This window comes from Schistocerca nitens, chromosome 1 (genome assembly GCF_023898315.1).
Source record: "Schistocerca nitens isolate TAMUIC-IGC-003100 chromosome 1, iqSchNite1.1, whole genome shotgun sequence".
Taxonomy (NCBI): Eukaryota; Metazoa; Arthropoda; class Insecta; order Orthoptera; family Acrididae; genus Schistocerca; species Schistocerca nitens.
Window position 1 is genome coordinate 88,994,674 of NC_064614.1, and position 24,135 is coordinate 89,018,808.

Sequence of the window (24,135 nt, forward strand, 5' to 3'; positions counted from 1 at the left end):
GAAGTTAAAACATCACAAGATTCTTGTAAAAGTACAGAGAAAAATAATGTTAGTATTTGCTTCAGAATATCAGGGGATTAGAAACCAAAGTAGATGAGCTTCTTGTTCATTTAGGATACTTAGAAACTGAGGTTGGAATAGATGTAATATGCTTGCCTGAACATCATATAGTCATAGTTATGGAAAAGGTAAATGTAGGTGGATATAAGCCTCCAGCATATGTAAATAGAGAAACTATGGAGAGATGAGGAGTTACCATATAAAAATTCATCATAGTGTAAAAACGTTAGAAATTAAAAAAGTTGTGTAGAGCAACATACAGAAGCATGTACCTGTGAGCTTAAACTAAACAATGGTACTCTGTAGCTGTAGCTATGTGTAGGTCCCTATTGCGAAATTTTTAGCTATTTCTGGAAAACATGGATTCTTTGTTGTGCTGTCTGACAGACAGAGGGAAGCAAATTATAGTTTGTGGGGGATTTCAATGTAGATTTCCTGAAAGAGTCTGATAGAATGAATGACCTTAAAGTATTACTTGGTTCTTTCAAGTTGACATCTGTTATTGATTTTCCTACTCGAGTAGTAGATTACACACTAATAGATAATGTTCCCCCCCATGAACCATGGACCTTGCCGTTGGTGGGGAGGCTTGCGTGCCTCAGCGATACAGATAGCCGTACCGTAGGTACAACCACAACGGAGGGGTATCTGTTGAGAGGCCAGACAAACGTGTGGTTCCTGAAGAGGGGCAGCAGCCTTTTCAGTAGTTGCAAGGGCAACAGTCTGGATGATTGACTGATCTGGCCTTGTAACAATAACCAAAACGGCCTTGCTGTGCTGGTACTGCAAACGGCTGAAAGCAAGGGGAAACTACGGCCGTAATTTTTCCCGAGGGCATGCAGCTTTACTGTATGATTAAATGATGATGGCGTCCTCTTGGGTAAAATATTCCGGAGGTAAAATAGTCCCCCATTCGGATCTCCGGGCGGGGACTACTCAAGAGGATGTCGTTATCAGGAGAAAGAAAACTGGCGTTCTACGAATCGGAGTGTGGAATGTCAGGTCCCTTAATCGGGCAGGTAGGTTAGAAAATTTGAAAAGGGAAATGGATAGGTTAAAGTTAGATATAGTGGGAATTAGTGAAGTTCGGTGGCAGGAGGAACAAGACCTCTGGTCAGGTGACTACAGGGTTATAAACACAAAGTCAAATAGGGGTAATGCAGGAGTAGGTTTAATAATGAATAGGAAAATAGGAACGCAGGTAAGCTACTACAAACAGCTTAGTGAACGCACTATTGTGGCCAAGATAGATACGAAGCCCACACCTACTACAGTAGTACAAGTTTATATGCCAACTGACGAAGAAATTGAAGAAATGTATGATGAAATAAAAGAAATTATTCAGATAGTGAAGGGAGACGAAAATTTAATAGTCATGGGTGACTGGAATTCGAGTGTAGGAAAAGGGAGAGAAGGAAACGTAGTAGGTGAATATGGATTGGGGCTAAGAAATGAAAGAGGAAGCCGCCTGGTAGAATTTTGCACGGAGCACAACTTAATCATAGCTAACACTTGGTTTAAGAATCATGATAGAAGGTTGTATACATGGAAGAACCCTGGAGATACTAAAAGGTATCAGATAGATTATATAATGGTAAGACAGAGATTTAGGAACCAGGTTTTAAATTGTAGGACATTTCGAGGGGCAGATGTGGACTCTGACCACAATCTATTGGTTATGAAATGTAGATTAAAACTGAAGAAGTTGCAAAAAGGTGGGAATTTAAGGAGATGGGACCTGGATAAACTGACTAAACCAGAGGTTGTACAGAGTTTCAGGGACAGCATAAGGGAACAATTGACAGGAATGGGGGAAAGAAATACAGTAGAAGACAAATGGGTAGCTCTGAGGGACGAAGTAGTAAAGGCAGCAGAGGATCAAGTAGGTAAAAAGACGAGGGCTAGTAGAAATCCTTGGGTAACAGAAGAAATATTGAATTTAATTGATGAAAGGAGAAAATATAAAAATGCAGTAAATGAAGCAGGCAGAAAGGAATACAAACGTCTCAAAAATGAGATCGACAGGAAGAGCAAAATGGCTAAGCAGGGATGGCTGGAGGACAAATGTAAGGATGTAGAGGCTACTCTCACTAGGGGTAAGATAGATACTGCCTACAGGAAAATTAAAGAGACCTTTGGGGAAAAGAGAGCCACTTCTATTAATATCAAGAGCTCAGATGGAAACCCAGTTCTAAGCAAAGAGGGGAAAGCAGAAAGGTGGAAGGAGTATATAGAGGGTCTATACAAGAGCGATGTACTTGAGGACAATATTATGGAAATGGAAGAGGATGTAGATGAAGATGAAGTAGGAGATACAATACTGCGTGAAGAGTTTGACAGAGCACTGAAAGACCTGAGTCGAAACAAGGCCCCCGGAGTAGACAACATTCCATTGGAACTACTGACGGCCTTGGGAGAGCCAGTCCTGACAAAACTCTACCATCTGGTGAGCAAGATGTATGAAACAGGCGAAATACCCTCAGACTTCAAGAAGAATATAATAATTCCAATCCCAAAGAAAGCAGGTGTTGACAGATGTGAGAATTACCGAACAATCAGTTTAATAAGCCACAGCTGCAAAATACTAACATGAATTCTTTACAGACGAATGGAAAAACTAGTAGAAGCCAACCTCGGGGAAGATCAGTTTGGATTCCGTAGAAATACTGGAACACGTGAGGCAATACTGACCTTACGACTTATCTTAGAAGAAAGATTAAGGAAAGGCAAACCTACGTTTCTAGCATTTGTAGATTTAGAGAAAGCTTTTGACAATGTTGACTGGAATACTCTCTTTCAAATTCTAAAGGTGGCAGGGGTAAAATACAGGGAGCGAAAGGCTATTTACAATTTGTACAGAAACCAGATGGCAGTTATAAGAGTCGAGGGACATGAAAGGGAAGCAGTGGTTGGGAAGGGAGTAAGACAGGGTTGTAGCCTCTCCCCAATGTTATTCAATCTGCATATTGAGCAAGCAGTAAAGGAAACAAAAGAAAAATTCGGAATAGGTATTAAAATCCATGGAGAAGAAATAAAAACCTTGAGGTTCGCCGATGACATTGTAATTCTGTCAGAGACAGCAAAGGACTTGGAAGAGCAGATGAACGGAATGGATGGTGTCTTGAAGGGAGGATATAAGATGAACATCAACAAAAGCAAAACGAGGATAATGGAATGTAGTCGAATTAAGTCGGGTGATGTTGAGGGTATTAGATTAGGAAATGAGACACTTAAAGTAATAAAGGAGTTTTGCTATTTGGGGAGCAAAATAACTGATGATGGTAGAAGTAGAGAGGATATAAAATGTAGACTGGCAATGGCAAGGAAAGCGTTTCTGAAGAAGAGAAATTTGTTAACATTGAATATAGATTTAAGTGTCAGGAAGTCATTTCTGAAAGTATTTGTATGGAGTGTAGCCATGTATGGAAGTGAAACATGGACAGTAAATAGTTTGGACAAGAAGAGAATAGAAGCTTTCGAAATGTGGTGCTACAGAAGAATGCTGAAGATTAGATGGGTAGATCACATAACTAATGAGGAGGTACTGAATAGGATTGGGGAGAAGAGGAGTTTGTGGCACAACTTGACCAGAAGAAGGGATCGGTTGGTAGGACATGTTCTGAGGCATCAAGGGATCACCAATTTAGTATTGGAGGGCAGTGTGGAGGGTAAAAATCGTAGAGGGAGACCAAGAGATGAATACACTAAGCAGATTCAGAAGGATGTAGGTTGCAGTAGGTACTGGGAGATGAAGAAGCTTGCAGAGGATAGAGTAGCATGGAGAGCTGCATCAAACCAGTCTCAGGACTGAAGACCACAACAACAACAACATATAATGTTTTTATAGATCAAGATAAATTTAATCAAATGAAAATTTTACCTGTTAAGAATGAGTTTTCTGATCATTATGCACAGCTAGTTACAGTATGTGACATAGCTCCATACAGTAATGCAAAACAGTACTCCTAAATAGTGCATTCAGTTAATGATTTAACAGTTGAAAATTTTACAGAAAGCTTGCAATAGTTAGACTGGGACGAGGCGTACCAGGAAACTGATGTTAATTTAAAATTTAACTTATTTACTGATATCTTTGTGAGTATATTTGAAAACAGTGAACATAATTGTAAGAAACCATCTAAAGGCCATGGCTTAGCAAATGGATAAAAATATAAACAGAAAAGTGAAATGTATCTTACCGCTGGAAGGAGTACTGATCCAGAAACAGTCAAACATTATAAAAACTACTGCACTGTCTTAAGAAACATTATTAAAAAGTGGAGAAGTATGTGCATTATGTCTGACATTAGCACCTCTGATAATACAGTTACAACAATCTGAAATATTATTAAAAGGGAAACGGGGCAACACTGAGCACAGGAAGATCATATTTCTATCAAACTCAATGAAAAGTTTGTTAACCAAAAGTCAGAAGTACAAAATATTTTTAATAATCATTTTTCAAGTGTTCTAAAAAAATGAGATCCAGCTGTTCATTATAAACTGCAAGGCTGTATATGGGAGAGGCAATACCTAGGCTATTTAATGAAATTAAAATTCAACCCACCTCTCATAATGACATTAGGAAAACAATAAATTCACTCAAAAGTAAAAGCTCGCATAGAATTAACAGCATTTCCAACAGAGTACTAAAAGCTTGTTCCCAACAGATAAAAGGATTCTCAGCCACATATGTAGCTGCTCACTGAAACAGGACATTTTTCTGGATAGACTGAAATATGCTATTGTTAAACCATTGCATAAAAAGGGGAATAACAACTCCCACCCAATCTCACTTCTGACAGCTTTATCCAGAATTGTTGAAAACATAATGTACACAAGAGTATCAAACAATGGAAAATCCAGGATGGAATGTAACAATACAAGAGAAGGAAAGTTGCTACTCACCATATAGCAGAGGTGGTGAGTCGCAACAGGCACAACAAAAAGATTCACACAATCATAGCTTCCGGCCAATAAGGCCTTTGTCAGCAGTAGACACACAGACACACACGCACACACACACACTCACGCAAGTGCAACTTGCACACACATCTGCAGTCTCATAGATTGCAGATATGTGTGCAAGTTGTGCTTGCGTAAGTGTGTGTGTGTGTGTGTGTGTGTGTGTGTGTGTGTGTGTCTACTGCTGACAAAGGCCTTAATGGCCGAAACCTATGATTGTGTGAATCTTTTTATTGTGCCTGTTGCGACTCTAAGGTATAAAGAACAGGTCCTGCAGGGTTCAGTCTTGGGTCCCTTATTGCTCTTAACTTTCCTTCTCTTATATTGTTGTATACAAGAGAGTAGCTTTACATATTTGTAAAAACGTAGTACTAACAAAATGTCAATTTGGTCTTCAGGAAGGCTTTTCAACATAAAATGCTATATATGCCTCCACAGATTAAATATTAAACCCTCTGAATAACTGAATATCACCCATTGGGATTTTTTGTGATCTCTCAAAGGCTTTTGACTGTGTGAATCATGAAATTTTCCTAGGTAGGTGTAAGTATTGTGGTATGAGTGGGACAGTGCACAAATGGTTTAATTCATACTTGTTTAATTCATATTTAACTGGAATGATGTAGAAGTTTAAAAAAACAGTACAGTTAGTCTGCAAAACTCAGCAGGGTTCTCTAAGGTATAAAGAATGGGTCCCACAGGGTTCAGTCTTGGGTCCCTTATTGTTCTTAATATACAGGGTGTTGATTTTAACTGAAGACTCTGAAATATCCAGAAAACTACACATTGGATAAAAAAAGTTATAATTCATATTTGTTTGTTTTGGAAGAGGACATCCAGTGATACCACACACAACCCCCCACTCCATCCCATGTGTAGGAGGTGGGGACAACTTAGAACTCTTCAATGGGAACCCCATTTTTTATTGCAGATTACAGTTCTATGGAAAAATCTACATACATTTTGTTTGAGGCATTCTCTTCATTTCATCATAGATGGCGCTGTAATTGGAGGAACAGAAAAAGGTACACAATCATAATTTACAACATGCTACTCAATGGCCCTTCAATATCCAATGGCATGTGGGACGCCATCTCCACATTGTGAGTGTAGGAAAGGCCAGTATTTCATAACATCTAGTTGGAAACCCCATTTGCATTGTTGTATTCCTCTAACATATTGAACAGGGGTCTACCTAACATACCGCCATGGCAACGTAATGAACTACGATGTATCATAACTGGAAATACACTGTGACCAGAGTTCATGTATCATGCAGATGTATAACAGACAGTGTCTCTAAACATTACAATACTTGCACTGTGTTATTTCCTACACACCTACCTATCACTTGGAGAAAAGATGTGCAAGTGGACAATGACTGTTGCAACCACATAAGAAAAATCTGAAATACAGCCTGATTTGTGAAGAATGTAGGAGAAACGCAGAGGCTGCTATTGCCTTGTACACTGGGCATTTTCCAGAGAAAGCTTTCTCTTGTTTGTTATTTTACAAGGTTGTGAATGACTTTATGTCTAATGACAGTGCACAGACGGGCAAAAGGAAATGAAGCAAACGTGTTACAGTAAAAGCTGATGAAATAGCTGTACTAGTGGCATTACTCTAAATGCAACTATTTATGTTGTGGTGTTAATGCCAAGCTATGCATGGGGTGGTAATGCCTAGCCCAGCTGCTGCTAGTCTCAAGATATGAGACTTCAAGACAGGTTGAACACAGTAAAAACAGGAAAGGGGAATGTTGCAAAGGTTTCAGTCAACAACATCTGACCACTTACACTTGCAAATAATTGATTAATACATAACATGAAAGGATGTGCTGAAATGGCAGCTATAAACAAGTTGAAATCCTTAGAAGAGGCTTACCGTATTGAGAAAGTGTAGAATTTCCATGGAACATGTCTGTATAGGAACTTGCAGGTGCTGTTTCACGTGCGTTTAATGTCACTGCAGTCTGGTTCTCTCGAGAGTAAATTGTCATGAGGAAACCGCCCCCTATTCCCATGCTCTGCAGAAAGATCACTCCCTCGCAGAAGAGTGCAGCTATTGCAGCCTCAACAGCATTGCCTCCCTTCTGCAATATATCACTGAAAAGACACACAGATGCACAATTTTTAATACTAGTTTTACAAGTTACTGTAGCAAATAAACAGTCAAAGACATAGTTTAAATGAGCATTGTCATAGAACAAAAGCAAAGTCTTCTTGTTATGCTCTGTTGAGTAGTTAAGAATGAAGAAGTTAACTTGGTTATAAAAATTGGGCAAAGCTGCAGACACAAAAAAACCAAAAGGTATTCGATCTGAAATAGCCATTTACTGTTTCCATCTGTTGTGGTCTGAGTTTAATTAGTAATATATCTCTGGTATCTGACGGTGAGATCAATACTCTGCGGTATCCACTATGAATGACTTGTGTGGCACAGTTAAATGAGCCAGTGGCCATCACATTGCCCTGGCTGCTGGGCCAATGAGCTGCTGCAAGACACTTTGAATCATGCTGTACTAAAGTCTCTACCGCACTTACAGCTTACTTTTGTCACCTGACTGCTTGCAGGCTGCAATTGGACTAGATTTTTGATTGGTGTTATATGAATTATTGGTGGATTGGCTTGACCATGGACAATCTGAGTTATTCTTTTGGTGTGTTCTGCAATTTATAATGACCATTGTGAACTGGAATTGTGAAGTATTAAGTGATTACAGTGTATCTGTACTTCCTGCGTAATAAAGAATTTGTTGCACTATAGCATGTGTCACAATTTTTGAATACAGTATCATATTCTGTTCATCTTGTGGGTGTAAGAGACATAATTTAACATTTTAGAACTAGATTTGTTAGCTACAGACCCACCTTCCAATACCTGCACATAGATACCCATTGGTGGTGACGGCTGCTTCATTATAGATGCCCATGATGGAGTCTGAGGGTGGCAGCGATTTCAAACCATCACTGTGTTGAGTTTGCAGAGCATCAGCCAGCTGCACCAGAACAGCAACCAGCGCTAGGCTGATGAATGCCTTCTTCATGTGTACCGGTAATCTAAGAATAAATTGAAAGAGGAATTTCTTTCAGTAAAGACAATGTCAAGAATCAGTACCATTGAAACTGAAGTATGCAGTAAATAAAATTCCATCTTTGCCATGATGTTGTTCATCAACAATGTTATGAGTTTCAGAACATTTATTCTCATTCTTCCAATAATTCAATATGTTGCCTTTGTGTGAGACCGCATGTACAACATTCGTGTGCCAATTTGGAGTTCTAGATTCGCATAGTTTACTGTTCATGTTGCTTCTGCATAATCTATGATTGATCACATCAATAACTTAATTGTGCTCTTTTAAAAATTTTGAGAATAGTAGGCAGAAAAACTGTTCTCCAATTTCATTGTATAATTATGTGAGAAATAGTTTATTTTTGAGAATTTTTGGATGAATATGATACTATATTTTCTTAAGTTAGCAGTACAAGTGTTTTCTGTTTTTGATATGTAATCTATTTTATAGCAAATCAGCATTTGTGATTCACAGTTACTGCCAAAGAATACAACGCCCCTGAATTTCATTGTGTATCAATGCAAATAAATGAGTGTTTTAAAGAATTTTTGGAAGCTACCATTGTCCTTTACGTAATCTATGAGTCATTTGTAGTAAACTGCCGTTTGTGATTCAGTTACTGCAGCAGATATTCTACCTAATATATTGTATTACATCCAGTTTTTCCTTAAAGAGGAGTAGCCCTATATATTATCTATATTTAACTTAAATTAACTCCGTTTTCGAGTCTACTAAAAGCTATAATTAAACTCAAAACGTTCTTGGAAACAAAAAAAATTACCACAGGTTTTTGTGTTGCCTTAATGGAACTCTTGTTTTGTGTATTTTCTTCCATTCTTATTGGGATTTAGCAACTCTTTAGCTCTACATGTTAAAAGATTATCAGTGGGCTTAATTTAAAGTTAATTGTTCACTGCCCTGTAAATCACTGCACTAGTAAAAATGCAGCCCCATTGTGAGTGCTGTTCTCAAACTTCTCCACAGTTTTCGTATTTATGTTCAGAGGAGAAGTAGACTGGATTATAACTTTATTTAAACGTTTATTAGTGTGCAAAAACTAAAGGAATTTATATTTTAAATCACATCTCACATCTATTACACATCGATTCAAAGATCAATTAATGACCAAATTTGACTTGATTACTTAAAGACATAAAAATTCCAATTCTTCTCATGCCTATGGAATATCGGCCAAGCTGCGGCTTCGTGATTTCCCGTCAGAAAGGTCACAGTTCGTAGTAACAGACGGAAAGTGATCGAGTAAGACAGAAGTAATATCCGGCGTTCACCAAGGAAGTGTTGTAGGCCATCTATTGTTCAGGTTGCTGTCATTTACAGTCTTGTAAAGTCATCAGATGACCAAAACGAATTGCAAAATGATTTAGATAAGATATCTGGGTGGTGCGAAAAGTGGCAATTGACCTTGAATCAAAAGAAGTGTGAAGTTATTCACATGAGTACTAAAAGAAATCCGCTAAATTTCGATAACGCGGTAAGTCACACAAATCTGAAGGCTGTGAATTCAACTAAATACTTAAGGATTACAACACCCATACAATGCATATTGTTAACGGATGAATAAAGAGGCTGAATTGAACTGAATTACAAATAACCTAAATTGGAACGACCACATAGATAATTTTGTGGGTAGAGCAAATCAAAGACTGCGATTCATTGGCAGAACACTTAGAACGTGCAACAAGTCTACTAAAGAGACTGCTTACACCACGCTTGTCCGCCCTATTCTGGAGTATTGCTGTGCGGTGTGGGATCCGCATCAGGTGGGACTGACGGTTGACATCGAAAAAGTTTAAAGAAAGGCAGCTCATTTTGTATTATCGCGAAATAGGGGAGATAGTGTCACAGACATGATACTTGGATTGGAGTGGCAATCATTAAAGCAAAGGCGTTTTTCGTTGCGACGGGATCTTATCATGAAATTTCAGTCACCAGTTTCCTCCTCCGATTGCGAAAACATTCTGTTGGCACCCACCTACATCACGATAAAATAAGAGAAACCAGGGCTCGCACAAAAAAATTTAAGTGCTCGTTTTTCGCGCGGGCGGTTCGAGAGTGGAACGTTAGACAGCTTGAAGGTGGTTCGTTGAACCCTTTGCTAGGCACTTTATTGTGAATAGCAGAGAAATCACGTAGACGTAGATGAACATCAACTGGCCACATCCAGTTTCGAAGTTAACCAACGCTCACAGCTGTTATAGTCTGTATTCAAAGCGTACCTGATATGCAACCTCATTGGGGCGCTACTCTTATGCGACTCGCGCGAAATATGAGTAGATCTCATCTTTTAGTTGTAGAAACATGCCTGTCAACATTCGGTTACGTCACACTTCACCTTCTTGACGTTCCGACTTTTTTCCGTCAGTGTAGCAGATTTTAATGAAGGAGATGAGGCCCGAAGATCCACAGGAATTTAGAAACTTCGCTCACAACTGTTATAGTCTGTATTCAAAGCGTACCTGATCTGCAACCTCATTGGGGCGCTACTCTTATGCGACTCGCGCGAAATATGAGTAGATCTCATCTTTTAGTTGTAGAAACATGCCTGTCAACATTCGGTTACGTCACACTTCACCTTCTTGACGTTCCGACTTTTTTCCGTCAGTGTAGTAGCTTTTAATGAAGGAGATGAGGCCCGAAGATCCACAGGAATTTAGAAACTTCGCCAGAATGGATGTGCCTTGTCGACTGTATGTGACGGGATTCGCGCAAGTGATACAGCAATGAGAAACGCTATTTCACAATAGTGCGATCGCAATTAAGGTGCAGAAAGGCTTTTACAGTTCTCACTAGTCGCGGCCGGCACAACTATTGTGACTCTTGCGGTTATTCTCTCAGAACTATCCCTCATGGCATGCTGAAATAATATAAAAGATGCGATCAAATCAAACACATAAGGTACTTTCACCAACTAAGATGAGACGTACGCATATCAAGAATAAAATTATATGCTCATTTACGTAAAACATATAAACTCAGAATGAAATGTTTGCAGACGTATCTCATTATGGTCCAGCGTGTCTAAAGGAACATGTAGACACCTTTCTTTGCTGTATGCCTCTATAAGCACCATTATACTTGCTTTGTTTCATTCCGTTTTTGTGATGACACAATTTCAATAGATGCGCTACACAGCTTTTCTCAATGGCAACACAAAAAAAGAGTTTTCGTTTGTTTTATTCTGTATTTATACAAAATTTCTCACTGCAAAAACGTGTAAATATCTCGCACAATAGCCAAAAGTACCCCCAACAGCTCATGTAATGATCGTCTGCTGAGCACACGTGGAAACAATAACAAACGGAAAGCCCGCTTTAAATGCACACACACGTAGAGGTGCACCTCTTCTACTGCGCATGCGCAGATCCACGGCGGAACAGAACTGATCCGATTCTCCCCGACGGATAAACCATCTGCTGAAAACGCAGTTTCAGCCCAAGCGACTCAAATCAGCTTCACCCATTCTGCCTATTGGCGGCAGGTCGTCTACACCTAACTTGTACATAGTAGGTGTTTCGTGTAATACCTTATTTAACGGATGCTGCATTTCCGCTTTCCCTACATGCGGTAGAAGTCTTCGACAGGTTGCTTCTCGAAACACCAATCACTTCGGCTGCCTTGGTAACAGAAGCCCCCACCATACGAGGACCAACAATTTGCCCACGTGCGAATTCGCTCCGACATAATGCACTCCCAACTACACAGAACACTGGTTCTAACCGCGACTAATACACGCAACATGTTGAACACATTGCACAGGCGTTGTTCGTGATCAAATATAACAGCGGAACCTGCAGGCTTGGCTAGCTGCTGCATTTATGTTCAAGGACGCATTTCTCTCAGTGTTTCCATACTTTTGTCTAGTTCCTGTTTATCAGTAGATTCTCCCATTTGCGGCCCATACCACTGCTGAGAAGATTCTCCCTTCGTCTCTGCTCCGCTTACACGGTGGTGGAAATCAGTATAAATGCAGGATTCCACGAAAATAATATTACAATGTCTGAGCCATACATGTATCTAATTTACTATGAAAGTAGCAGATATACACTCCTGGAAATTGAAATAAGAACACCGTGAATTCATTGTCCCAGGAAGGGGAAACTTTATTGACACATTCCTGGGGTCAGATACATCACATGATCACACTGACAGAACCACAGGCACATAGACACAGGCAACAGAGCATGCACAATGTCGGCACTAGTACAGTGTATATCCACCTTTCGCAGCAATGCAGGCTGCTATTCTCCCATGAAGACGATCGTAGAGATGCTGGATGTAGTCCTGTGGAACGGCTTGCCATGCCATTTCCACCTGGCGCCTCAGTTGGACCAGCGTTCGTGCTGGACGTGCAGACCGCGTGAGACGACGCTTCATCCAGTCCCAAACATGCTCAATGGGGGACAGATCCGGAGATCTTGCTGGCCAGGGTAGTTGACTTACACCTTCTAGAGCACGTTGGGTGGCACGGGATACATGCGGACGTGCATTGTCCTGTTGGAACAGCAAGTTCCCTTGCCGGTCTAGGAATGGTAGAACGATGGGTTCGATGACGGTTTGGATGTACCGTGCACTATTCAGTGTCCCCTCGACGATCACCAGTGGTGTACGGCCAGTGTAGGAGATCGCTCCCCACACCATGATGCCGGGTGTTGGCCCTGTGTGCCTCGGTCGTATGCAGTCCTGATTGTGGCGCTCACCTGCACGGCGCCAAACACGCATACGACCATCATTGGTACCAAGGCAGAAGCGATTCTCATCGCTGAAGACGACACGTCTCCATTCGTCCCTCCATTCACACTTGTCGCGACACCACTGGAGGCGGGCTGCACGATGTTGGGGCGTGAGCGGAAGACGGCCTAACGGTGTGCGGGACCGTAGCCCAGCTTCATGGAGACGGTTGCGAATGGTCCTCGCCGATACCCCAGGAGCAACAGTGTCCCTAATTTGCTGGGAAGTGGCGGTGCGGTCCCCTACGGCACTGCGTAGGATCTTACGGTCTTGGCGTGCATCCGTGCGTCGCTGCGGTCCGGTCCCAGGTCGACGGGCACGTGCACCTTCCGCCGACCACTGGCGACAACATCGATGTACTGCGGAGACCTCACGCCCCACGTGTTGAGCAATTCGGCGGTACGTCCCCCCGGCCTCCCGCATGCCCACTATACGCCCTCGCTCAAAGTCCGTCAACTGCACATACGGTTCACGTCCACGCTGTCGCGGCATGCTACCAGTGTTAAAGACTGCGATGGAGCTCCGTATGCCATGGAAAACTGGCTGACACTGGCGGCGGCGGTGCACAAATGCTGCGCAGCTAGCGCCATTCGACGGCCAACACCGCGGTTCCTGGTGTGTCCGCTGTGCCGTGCGTGTGATCATTGCTTGTACAGCCCTCTCGCAGTGTCCGGAGCAAGTATGGTGGGTCTGACACACCGGTGTCAATGTGTTCTTTTTTCCATTTCCAGGAGTGTATATAAGACATAAACAATCATGATGGAATTACAAAGTTTCTTTCATAACACGAGTAACTGAATAAGGCGTTTGCATTTCCTGGATGGAAATTAGCATAAATGCACTCAATGTTGTGTTATTCTGCTGTTAGTATGAGGGTTGTCCAGAACGAAATCCACAGCATTTTTTTTTCCCTTCACTACGGTCGCAGATTCGAATCCTGCCTTGGGCATAAATGTGTGTGATGTCCTTAGGTTAGTTAGGTTTAAGTAGTTCTAAGTTCTAGGGGACTGATGACCAAAGATGTTAAGTCCCATAGTGCTCAGAGCCATTTGAACCATTTTTTTGTTCGACTATTGTTAAATGAATATAATGAGAATTACACACACAAAAGAATGGTGTTTTATCTACACGCCCAATTTTTCCACATAGTCTCCATCCCGTTCTACGGCCTTTCTCCAGCGCGAAACAAGGTCGTGTACGCCCTGTCGTTACCAATCCTTGTCCTCAGTGGTGGAGCCAGTGCTCCACTGGGTCAATCACCTCCTCATCATCCTCAAAATGTCTTCCACGAATGGAATTCTTCAAGGGCCCAAAGAAGTGGAAGCTCACTGTGTCATGTCAGGTGTGACAGCCGTGGATGGTCTCCCCAACGGCTGCAAATCGTGCAGCTACGCCGAAACGCCTTGTGGATGACCTCACCCTCTGTGCCCAGCGACCAACTGTACTTCTGTCGACAGCAGATGCTCCATAGCCTTTCCACAAGTGTTTGTGAATATTCCCCACAGTTTCTTCCTCTGCAGTGAGAAATTCAATGGCGCCACGTTCTTTGTAAAGGCGCGTTTTCGCTGAGTTCGCAACATTGTTCGTGGCTAGTAATGGACTACCGATGATCTCAACATGTTGGCAACATGTTGACAACACAAAATCAATGTTCCACGGCTGTGTAGGTAGAGATCAAAGAAACATTGTTCGTGGCCTGCTACCATTAAATTCCAAAATGGTTCAAATGGTTCTGAGCACTATGGGACTCAACTGCTGAGGTCATAAGTCCCCTAGAACTTAGAACTACTTAAACCTAACTAACCTAAGGACAACACAAACATCCATGCCCGAGGCAGGATTCGAACCTGCGACCGTAGCGGTCGCGCGGTTCCAGACTGTAGCGCCAGAACCGCTCGGCCACCAGCGGCCGGCCATTAAATTCCGCTACGCATCGCTAGTGTTCGTTTGCTCTGAGTGAGTGTTTTGGTGTTTGTTTTGGTGGAGTGTAGTGGTGCGTTTGTTTTATGTCCCTTCATTTTTATTTGAAATGGAGTGGTCACGAGACAAAATTTTCCAGCTGATGTCGCTCTATGAGGCAGAGGAGTGCCAGTGGAATGTACGTTGCGCATGTTACAAAAATGCTAAAATCAAACATGATTCATTACAAAAAGTTGCTGTGGCGCTTGGCACCAACAGCAGTGACATGGACAAAAAAATTAAATCTCTCCTTTCTTCGTCTGTTAATTTCGTTAAGTATTATTAATGCAGCACCAAATGTCATTAATTCTTCCTCTTCACTTGACATAGCGTATCTCTCGATGTAAATACACAAAGTAACCTATCAGTTCACCGCAGCAGACTATGAGAATATGTAGAAATGTTGGTTCCTAGTGTAAACGGGAATGCGAACAACGAACAATGTTGCCAGCATGCTGAGGGAACAAGTTGCACACAATGTTCCGAACAAAAACATGTTCTGAGCTCAATGTAAACGCACCTTAACGTACATCACCTACAGATGCCATGTTGAAACTGTCCTGCAGCTACGCTATCTGTCGGAAGTGACGGAAACTTGGCGCTCTCACTCAGGGGACTTGAAATAACACATACGTAACGTTTCACATACCTAGCATTATTTGAGATTTAGAAAAAAACGCGGCGCATCACTTTCTGGGCAACCTTCACACTTTGTCCAGCCTCCGTTCTTCCTAATTACCTAAAAAGTTCTCCTTGGTATTGGTTTTGTTAAGATTTGTGGATCTTACAGTGGAACAGTCTCCCATTCTTCTCGTGTTGTTCTCTTGAGCTCCCATACGGCCTCAGATTGCCTTCCATTGCGATAAACACTCATTGTAAGTATTCCAAAAAGATATTCCACGGAGTTCAAATCCCAGCTACGAGCAGGTCAGGGTTTTTGGTTCAAGCAGAACCATACACAGTGCAACATCTTGTTGAAACATTACACTTTAGTCCCCTAGGTCCTCATGCATTCTAATCAATTCTGTATCTAGCATCTCAGTGTACATGTTAGAGTTCATTAAGTTTTCAGCCAAGCAATGTGTCATTCACCTTTAGCACAGAAGGCTGCCAAATCATAACACTTCCACCACCAAAATTTCTCGTCATTCTTATCTTATTCTATATTGAAATCGAGCCTCCGCATCTAAATTAAACTCCTTCTCATCACTGACTATCACTTTATCCCATCTTGAAGTCCATGGCGTATGTTTTTCAGCAAACTCTAGTCTAGCCTGTTTATGGTTGGGTGTTAAAGTGAGTCTGCAGTAGTTTCTTGATCGAAAGCTGTTTGTCACGTGACAAAATTTGTCGTACACGTCTGACAGTTACTGACAACTGTAAATCAGCAACAAGTTGAGAAGAATAACGTTCTGTGGCCCTCGCTTTCCGCAAAAGTAATCCTTTCTGCGCCTTACACGATTTTCCACTTTGCCTATATCTTCCGTTCTGTCCACATTGTGCGCCCAGTCGAACGAAATTATCAATCACTGTACTTGAACAGTTCATCTTTTTGCCAATTTGACGATTAGAGAGTTATCTTTCCTTGTATGACAAATCTTTGTGTTGTATAGCTAGAGAAGACCGAAATGCACGCTATAAGCTCACGCAGGATGGCGTGAGGTCTGGAACAGGATACGTAATGAATGCTATAAAGAAAAGTACGTAGCTTCTGGAATACTTAACTTTAATCCATCATTTGTATACACCGTTCTTGATGAGACATGCTTCATACGATAACTATCAATTGCTATGGCGCCTTGCTAGGTCGTAGCCATTGACTTAGCTGAAGGCTATTCTAAATATATTCTCTGCAAATAAGCGAGGCTTCGTCAGTGTTGTCGCTAGCTAAGTCGTCCATACAACTGGGGCGAGTGCTAGTCCGTCTCTCGAGACCTGTCGTGTGGTGGCGCTCGGTCTGCGATCACTGACCGTGGCGACACGCGGGTCCGACATGTACTAATGGACCGCGGCCGATTTAAAGCTACCACCTAGCAAGTGTGGTGTCTGGCGGTGACACCACATTCCTCCCCCGCAAATCGGCGAACGGTCGTGTTATAAGGCTTCCGCCCGCCGTGGGGAGGACCCCATGTTGACGTATGCGATGAGGCGGGGAGCCTAACAACAGGCGAGGCTGTGCCACCCGCACCCGGCCATTCGGTCCGAGGGGAACTAGGAAACGCCTGAAAACCTAGTCCAGGGTGCACGTCAACATGCGGTGTATGCGCCCGTAGAGATACAGGAGGGGCCGAAGGGTCGACCTCCATGCGGTCGGGGCACCCGGCGGGCGAAGACGACATCTGGTCCGGAGCGAGCAAGAGTTCCATGGCGGAGGACATCTGGTCACGGGAAGCGATCGGCGGCGCGTGACCCAGGGAGGCGCCAGGCGGTTGCAGCGACGCGTCCACTGCGGGCGGCGCCGGCGGGAGAACAGGCGGCGGCGGCGGCGCGTCGCCATGTGGCAAAATGGAAGGCAGCATCGGTAACACCTGGGGATGAGGCGAGCCAGTAGATGGGTCCCCAGGGCGCTGACCGGACGGCACCGTCGCTGAAAGCAGACGGGAAGCGGCAGAACCCAGGCGACGACAGAGGCGCAGCTGATTGAGATGCCGATGCACCTCACCAGAGGCCCCCAAAACCAGATCCATAGCGCGGCCGAGGCAGCGAAGAATGCGCCCTGCGAGCCAACGCCGTGAACCTCGATAGTTGCGATAGAAGACAACGTCGCCAGGAGCAAAAGCAGGCGTCTGCCGCAGCACAGGAACCTGATGCGGCGGATGCAGCAAAGACATCAAGGTTCGATGAGGACGACCGTGTAGTAACTCAGCTGGCGAGCGACCATCTCGGGGCTGAGAGCGATACGAAGACAAAAAGAGCAACAACGCGTCCTCCTGAGAATGCGACTCTTTCAACTTCAACATCTGCGACTTGAAAGGCCAGACCAATCGTTCAGCGGCACCGTTTGACTGAGGCGAAAACGGCGCGGATGTCAGATGTTGAATACCATTGGCCGTGCAGAATGACTGAAATTCTGCAGACATGAATTGTGGGCCATTGTCGGAAACAATAGTCTATGGAAGACCTTCAATGCAAAAAATAGCGGATAACGCTTGGATGGTGGCAGAAGACGTCGTGGAAGACATCCGGACAACAAAAGGAAAATTACTGAAAGAATCGACCACAACCAACCATCGAGCATTCCAGAAGGGACCAGCAAAATCGATGTGCAATCGTTGCCAAGCGGAAGTGGCTTTCGGCCATGCAAAGAATTGCCGCGGCGGTGCGGATTGTTGTTCGGCACACGCCATGCAAGAAGAGCACATATTCGTAATCGCTGCATCGATTCCGAACCAAGTACAGTGCTGACGAGCAAGTTGTTTCGTTCGCTCTATACCCCAATGTCCTTGGTGGAGAAGCCGTAAGACAGAGGACTGTAACGAACGTGGGACCACGATTCGGGACTGATCATTATCAGAACGCAACAACAAAACACCACGTCGTACAAAAAGTCTCTCCTTGTGAGCAAAAAATCGGCGAACCAATGGATCCTCGATCCGCGACTTTGACAAGGGCCATTGCATAGCAACAAAACGCAGAATGGTAGCAAGGACAGGGTCAGCAGCTGTGGCTGTAGCTACACGACGAAAATCAATCGGAAACGATTCGACCACGTTATCGGTTTGGGCATCAATGAACATGCGAGCAAATTCGGAAGAATCGAATGCTTTATCCTCAGCAACAGGCAAACGGGACAACGCATCGGCGTTTCCGTGCTTAGCAGTGGACCGATACAAGATATCGTAGCGGTACTGCGAGAGGAAAATAGACCAGCGAATGAATTTCTGCACTGTACGTGGAGGTACAGGCTTGTTCGGATGAAAAAGCGATGTCAAAGGTTTGTGGTCTGTGATGATGGTAAAGTGACGACCATATAAGAAATCGTGAAACTTTGTAACACCAAACACGAGAGCCAAAGCGTCTTTCTCGATTTGTGAATAATTTCTTTGCGCTGACGAGAGCAATTTGGACGAAAAGGCAATAGGGCGATCATGCGAGCCATCTTTGTGCGCAAGCACAGCACCGATCCCGAAATCCGATGCATCTACCATCAACAAAAGGGGTTTCTGGGGATCGAATGGCGTAAGGCAAGTATTAGAAAGCAACGCCGATTTCAACTGGCGAAAGGCGCGTTCGCATTCCGTCGTCCAGACGAACGGAACACCTTTACGGCGTAAGCGATGAAGCGGAGCTGAAATGGAAGAGGCATGCGGGAGAAAGTTACGATAATAGTTAATTTTTCCCAACACACTCTGTAGCTGCTGCAAATTCTGCGGCGAAGGCAAGTCGTGTATGGCACGGAGGTGCTCTGGACTCGGATGTATGCCTTGTGCATTTATGACATGTCCCAGATATGGTAAGTCACGAGCAAAAAACACACATTTGTCCTTCCGCAAGCGAAGACCATTTTGTCGCAAGACCTGAAATAATGTTCTTAGATTTGCTAAATGTTCGTCTGCCGTCTTTCCGGAGATCACAATATCGTCCAGATAGTTCGCAGCAGTAGGGACCGACGCACAAACAGTTTGTAAATATTGCTGAAACAATGCAGGGGCGGATGCACACCCGAATGGCAGTCTTTTGAAGCGATACAAACCAAGATGCGTGTTAACCACCAAGACGCGCTGGGATTCTTCGTCCACTGGTATTTGCAAGTACGCATCTGCTAGGTCCAACTTCGAAAAGTATTTACCCGGGCACAGTTTATCAAAAAGATCTTCCGGGCGGGGTAGAGGAAAAGATGCAATCACTAGTTGCGGATTCACTGTTGCCTTGAAGTCCACGCAAAGTCTCAATTTTCCGGAAGGTTTTGGCAATATTACTAAGGGTGATGCCCAGAGAGAAGCCTGCACACGTTCAATGACACCTTGTGATTCTAAATCGTGTAATGTTCTTGCGACCTCCTCACGCAATGCATGGGGAACATTGCGCGCTCTGAAAAATTTCGGTTGCGCGTTTACTTTCAGTTCCAAATGTGCTTCATAGTTCTTAGCGCAACCAAGGCCCGGTGCAAAAATGTCTGCAAATTCTTCACATAGACTAGAAACACTGGCTGAAGGCACAGTCTGATTCACTGATAGGACCTGATTGACTATAGACAAGTTAAACAACTGAAATAAATCTAAACCAAACAAGTTCACTGCAGTAGAAGAACGAAGAACGTAAAATGACACAAGTTTTGTTTGTCCCTTGTATGTTGCAAGAAGGGTGCACCGTCCTAACACAGGAATATCCTGACCTGAATAGCTAGTTAACTGAACCTGTGCGGCACGCAACGGAGGTATGCCCAGTTGTTTGTACGTGTCGTGATTGATCAAGGAAACTGCAGCTCCGGTATCGAGCTGGAATGGGATCACTTTACCTTCAAGGTCCAAGTCTACAAAAAGTTTATTGCCCTGCTGACGACAAGAGCGACTTTCCCGTGCAATTTGAACTGATACTGGTACAGAAGAACTTGCGACCTGACGGGATTTCCGGCGACGTCGACGCACACTTTTTGTGGGACGAACACAGTCACTGCTAGAGAAAGTGGCACTGGACGGAGTGGAATTAACTACATGAATGTCCATGGGCGAAGGTCCACGAGCCTGATTAGTCGTGGTTCGATTCCGGCGCGAAGCAAAGGGCCTGGAATGGTTGTGATTGTCTGATCTGAGCTTTTTCTGGCAAACACTTTGAACATGTCCTTTCATGTTACAGTAAAAGCAAATAGCTTGGCGTGATGGGCAATTGTCACGCGAATGTCTAGTGGCACACCTCGGACATGATTTTAGAACTGCTTTTGCATGCTTACGCGGCACACCTGGTTGAGAGCGCGGCGGCAGCTGCGCGGACGGGCGCGAGGGCCGTTTATCGTTCCGTGCAGCGCGCCCGGCGGGCCGGTTAACGTGACACACGGCTGGCGAATGTTCAAATGATTCCTGAGAAAAGTCAAGTGTGTCTTGCCTATCCAATATGTCTATCACTTGCTGAAGGGAGGGATTAACTAGTTTCAAAATCTGTTCCCGTATACGAACATCAGAAACGTTCTGTGCTATTGCATCACATACCATTGTATCTGAATAAGGGAGTCCACATTCACACTCAAAAGCACAATCCCTTGTAAGGCCTTGCAAAGTTGCAACCCACTCCCGATTAGTTTGACCGGCCATACGTTTGCAACTACATTAACTGATTCTTTGAAATAGGCATCTAACGCCGACAAAATTTCTTCGTAGGATAGAGTTGCTATGTCGCGTCGGGGAAATAATTTCACTATCACACGGTAGGTGGACACACCTACACAGGCCAATAAAAAAGGCTGCCGCTTGTTACCTTGAATTCTGTAGGCGGCGAGATGGAATCCAAATTGGCGTGACCACTCTGTCCAGCTTTCCATTGCCGGGTCAAATGGCCGGAACGGGGGTGCAACAGCATGTTGTGGCTGCGGTAGCGGTGAAGCGGCAGCTGCCGCATCGTTTTGCATTGCACGTTGACCCTGAACGAGCTGTCCAAGGGCATCCAATAACGCCTGCGTCTGCTGATTCTGCAAGCGATAAAATTCGGACAGTACAACTGGAGATCGTGGCGAAGCCATGACAAGTAAATTAGAGCAATACGAACGCGAAATCCTCTTTTAAGCCTTGTCGCCACTTGTTATATTGCCAGAGAAGGCCGAAATGCACGCTATAAGCTCACGCAGGATGGCGTGAGGTCTGGAACAGGATACGTAATGAATGCTATAAAGAAAAGTACGTAGCTTCTGGAATACTTAACTTTAATCCATCATTTGTATACATCGTTCTTGATGAGACATGCTTCATACGATGACTATCAATTGCTATGGCGCCTTGCTAGGTCGTAGCCATTGACTTAGCTGAAGGCTCTTCTAAATATATTCTCTGCAAATAAGCGAGGCTTTGTCAGTGTTGTCGCTAGCTAAGTCGTCCGTACAACTGGGGCGAGTGCTAGTCCGTCTCTCGAGACCTGTCGTGTGGTGGCGCTCGGTCTGCGATCACTGACAGTGGCGACACGCGGGTCCGACATGTACTAATGGACCGCGGCCGATTTAAAGCTACCACCTAGCAAGTGTGGTGTCTGGCGGTGACACCACACTTTGCTTTTTCATCACAAGATAACTGCTTTCTGCGTGGAATTGTGACAATCGTGTTCTACGTACACAACGTTCATTGTAACTAATGGTGTCAGTTTCCTATCTGCACTAAAGGAACGTACGCACGTACTAAAACTGCACAGAGCCAACTGCCTATATACTGTGTAACACCCTTGACCTCCTGAACTGTTAATGTCTTTTTTTATACTGTGCTGCTGACGTCAAATGCCATACCAGATTTAATACTATTGCATATATATGGTGTATCAAAAAGAATCATCTGATTTGGCACGTCTCTATTTCTGAATCTCCACTACTGGCCATTAAAATTGCTACACCAAGAAGAAATGCAGATGATAAACGGGTATTCGTTGGACAAATATATTATACTAGAACTGACATGTGATTACATTTTCACGTAATTTGGGTGCATAGATCCTGAGAAATCAGTACCCAGAACAACCACCTCTGACCGTAATAACGGCCTTGATACGCCTGGGCATTGAGTCAAACAGAGCTTGGATGGCGTGTACAGGTACAGCTGCCCATGCAGCTTCAACACGATACCACAGTTCATCAAGAGTAGGGACCGGCGTATTGTGACGAGCCAGTTGCTCGGCCACCATTGACCAGACGTTTTCAATTGGTGAGAGATCTGGAGAATGTGCTGGCCAGGGTAGCAGTCAAACATTTTCTGTATCTAGAAAGGCCCGTACAGGACCTGCAACATGCGGTCGCGCATTATCCTGCTGAAATGTAGTGTTTCGCAGGGATCGAATGAAGGGTAGAGCCACGGGTCGTAACACATCTGAAATGTAACGTCCACTGTTCAAAGTGCCGTCAATGCTAACAAGAGGCGACCGTGACGTTTAACCAATGGCACCCCATACCATCACGCCGGGTGGTACGCCAGTACGGCGATGACGAATACACGCTTCCAATGTGCGATCACCGCGATGTCGCCAAACACGGATGCGACCATCATGATGCTGTAAACAGAACCTGGATTCATCCGAAAAAATGTCGTTTTGCCATTCGTGCACCCAGGTTTGTCGTTGAGTACACCATCGCAGGCGCTCCTGTCTGTGATGTAGCGTCAAGGGTAACCGGATCGATGGTCTCCGAGCTGATAGTCCATGCTGCTGGAAACATCGTAAAAACTGTTCGTGCAGATGGTTGTTGTCGCAAACGTCCCCATCTGTTGACTCAGGGATCGAAACGTGGCTGCACGATCCGTTACTGCCATGCGGATAAGATGCCTGTCATCTCGACCGCTAGTAATACGAGGCCGTTGGGATCCAGCACAGCGTTCCGTATTACCCTCCTGTACCCACCGATTCCATATTCTGCTAACAGTCATTGGATCTCGACCAACGCGAGCAGCAATGTCGCGATACGATAAACCGCAATCGCGATAGGCTACAATCCGACCTTTATCAAAGTCGGAAACGCGATGGTACGCACTTCTCCTCCTTACACGAGGCATCACAACAACGTTTCACCAGGCAACGCTGGTCAACTGCTGTTTGTGTATGAGAAATCGGTTGGAAACTTTCCTCATGTCAACACGTTGTAGGTGTCGCCATCGGCGCCAACCTTGTGTGAATGCTCTGAAAAGCTAATCATTTGCATATCACAGCATCTTCTTCTTGTCGGTTAAATTTCGCGTCTGTAGCACGTCATCTTCGTGGTGTATCAATTTTAATGGCCAGTAGTGTAATAAACATATGCAATGAATTGTTTTTTGATGAACGGTAAACTCAAATAGTTTTTTCATACCTTTTCAAAGGTGTTCAATACGCCCCTGTTGAGATACATGGCATGTCTCAATGCGGTATTGAAATTGTTCCCACACTGCAGTGAGGATCTATTGAGTTACAGCATCCACAGTTGCTGCTATGCGATGTCTCAGTTCATTCACTGTTGTTGGTAACGGAGGCACATTAACAAAATATTTTAGAAGCACCCACAAGAAACAATCACATATAGTCAGATCCGGTGACCGTGGAGCCCAGTAATACTTTAATTCAAAAATTCCCGCACTTCCAGATGCCAGTGTGGCAGTGCCCCATGCTGTTGGTAAATTAAGTCGTTCGAATCAGTCTCCAACTGTGGGAAAAGAAAGTTCTCAAGCATA

General features: G+C 44.0%; 1 protein-coding gene across 1 annotated transcript in view; it reads right to left on the reverse strand.

The window, feature by feature from the left end:
• LOC126241430 (scoloptoxin SSD14-like) overlaps positions 1-24,135 on the reverse strand; it is a 127,320-nt gene that overhangs the window by 87,069 nt on the left and 16,116 nt on the right. Inside the window, exons 2-3 of the mRNA XM_049948005.1 lie at positions 7,896-8,084; positions 6,910-7,130 (exon numbers count right to left, since the gene is read on the reverse strand). Of these exons, the coding sequence (XP_049803962.1) occupies positions 6,910-7,130; positions 7,896-8,071 (397 nt within the window). The 5' untranslated portion in view covers positions 8,072-8,084. The remainder of the gene's footprint in view (positions 1-6,909; positions 7,131-7,895; positions 8,085-24,135) is intronic.